The sequence below is a fragment of the Colobus angolensis genome, unplaced genomic scaffold, assembly GCF_000951035.1.
Source record: "Colobus angolensis palliatus isolate OR3802 unplaced genomic scaffold, Cang.pa_1.0 Scaffold92, whole genome shotgun sequence".
NCBI classification, from domain to species: Eukaryota; Metazoa; Chordata; class Mammalia; order Primates; family Cercopithecidae; genus Colobus; species Colobus angolensis.
The window spans coordinates 2,115,078-2,117,056 of NW_012123154.1; the positions used below are offsets into that span (position 1 = coordinate 2,115,078).

Below are 1,979 nucleotides of genomic sequence, written 5' to 3' on the forward strand. Positions count from 1 at the left end.
CTCTGAGTCTCAGTTTTCCACCAATAAAACGGTGGCATCAATATCTCCGCAGGTGGAGAGTGCGCTGAAACAAACAAGGTAACACCCGTAAAGCGCCCACTTAGCACACCGGGTAGCGCCTATTAAAAGTGGCAGCTGTTAGCAACAATTAGGCAAGCCGTCTCTTCCCTTCTTCCACCGCTCCTCTTCCTGCTCCTCCTCTTCCCCCTTTCCAGTTTCTCCTGCCCCTGGCCCCGATCCTCCTCACTCACCCCCTGTGCTTGGTCACCGGCACCACGGTGCGCACGGGCTGCATGACCCCTCCTTCGGGACCGCTGGAGAAGTTGGCCAGGGCCGTCTCTAGAGGCGGGATGAGGAGGCTGGAGCTGCGGAGGTGTTCCTCCACCTCGGCCGCGCTCAGGAACGCTGGTACGCGGTTCATCTCGCCACCTGCCTTCTAACCTCAGTCTCCGCACCGTGATCCACGCACCCTCGGCTGTGCCCTATATGAGCGCGCCCGCTGAGCTGCGGAGCCGCCTGCTGGTCACAGCCCAGCCTCCGGGGGCGGAGCAACCCTACCCCGCCCCGCCAGCTCTCTCCTCCCGCTTCACCCACCTCGACCCCTAAGGGTGGGCGAGATGGGTCCCTTCCAGCGACGGATTCCCCAAGATGGGCATCGAGGTGGAGTGCTGGGAGTCAATATTGTTCGGTCCACTTTCTCAGTTCCTATAATCAGCTGTAGCCACATTCCTTGACTTTTGCATCCTACCTAACCCCTCCCCATTAACTCGCTTTTTGCTGCTGTCTAGGTCTCCGTGCCTGGGAAAGAATGGACAGGGAAAACGGCAATGGGGCTCCTTTATTTCTTAAATTACTGCCTACTGTTAGGAGATAAAAGGAGATGGAGGCTTATTTAATTTTTTTTTTCCTTTTAATTCTGTCCCCATCTGGAGTCTCTTATCCTAGTCTTCCACCCACCTGTACCCCCAGATGTCTGGTCTTTGATTGCTAAGAATGCACAATTTTCTCACAGGCTAACTAACCTAACAAATCTTCACCTTTAAAGGGGGAAGTTTGCAGGGCAGGGTGTAATCGTTTCCATCTCACGAAAAGCCAAATTACAGGATCTTTTCTTCAAGGAGTTTTTACCTGAGATGGGGAAATAAAATTCGAAACAAATGATGTAAAGCTTAAGGCAATAAATCCAAGCCATCAAATCAGTAATAGGAAAAGTAAGTTAATTCAAAGAAAAGAGAGATTATTTTGACCTGGAGTGGTTAGATAAGGGCTTCATGAAAGAGTGGGGGCAAAACCAAGGTCTGAAATAATAGTGACAACAATGGTAACATCAGGTTATTGATCTTTACTATGTACCAGATACTGCACCATGCACTTCATGTATCTTATTTAATTATACAACAACCTCTAAGGTAGGGGGGTGTTGTTATTAGTTTTACTGTCCATTGGAGGCTCTGAGAAGGGAAGAAATTTAGTTCAAGATCATCCACCAAGTCAGCAGAGGAGTTGGCTTTGCCTCTTGGTTGGACTTCAGAATTATATGCCTAATCATTAAGCTACTTTGGCAGAAAGAGAGGAAGAGGCCATTACGGGCCAAATAAAGCCCTGGGGTGGAAGGCAAGTTGAAAAGCTCTGGGAACAGTGAGTTGCCAGATGAGTTAGGCTGGAATAAGTTGCTGAGGTCTAGGAGGATCAGGAGATAAAACTGAGAACAATGCTTGGAGTCAGGCAGCTAAGAATGGTGATTCCTAGGAAAGAAAGTACATGCTTCAAGAGAATAAGCATTTAGAAAGATGGATCTTCTGCCAATGCGTAGGATGGAACAGATGAGTGAGAGCAGAGCCTGGGAGACAGGTCAAGAGGCAGGACTGCTTAAGTTGTGCTTTGTGGTATTTTGGTTGGAAGATACACAGAACATTTTGTAGGAAATGGTCACATCATGATAAAAGACAGTGGATGAGTAAGTGTCAAAATCAGTACCA

General features: G+C 48.6%; 1 protein-coding gene across 1 annotated transcript in view; it reads right to left on the reverse strand.

The window, feature by feature from the left end:
• CRYM (crystallin, mu) overlaps positions 1–1,979 on the reverse strand; it is a 47,207-nt gene that overhangs the window by 26,901 nt on the left and 18,327 nt on the right. Inside the window, exons 2-3 of the mRNA XM_011931900.1 lie at positions 1,023–1,128; positions 252–504 (exon numbers count right to left, since the gene is read on the reverse strand). Of these exons, the coding sequence (XP_011787290.1) occupies positions 252–421 (170 nt within the window). The 5' untranslated portion in view covers positions 422–504; positions 1,023–1,128. The remainder of the gene's footprint in view (positions 1–251; positions 505–1,022; positions 1,129–1,979) is intronic.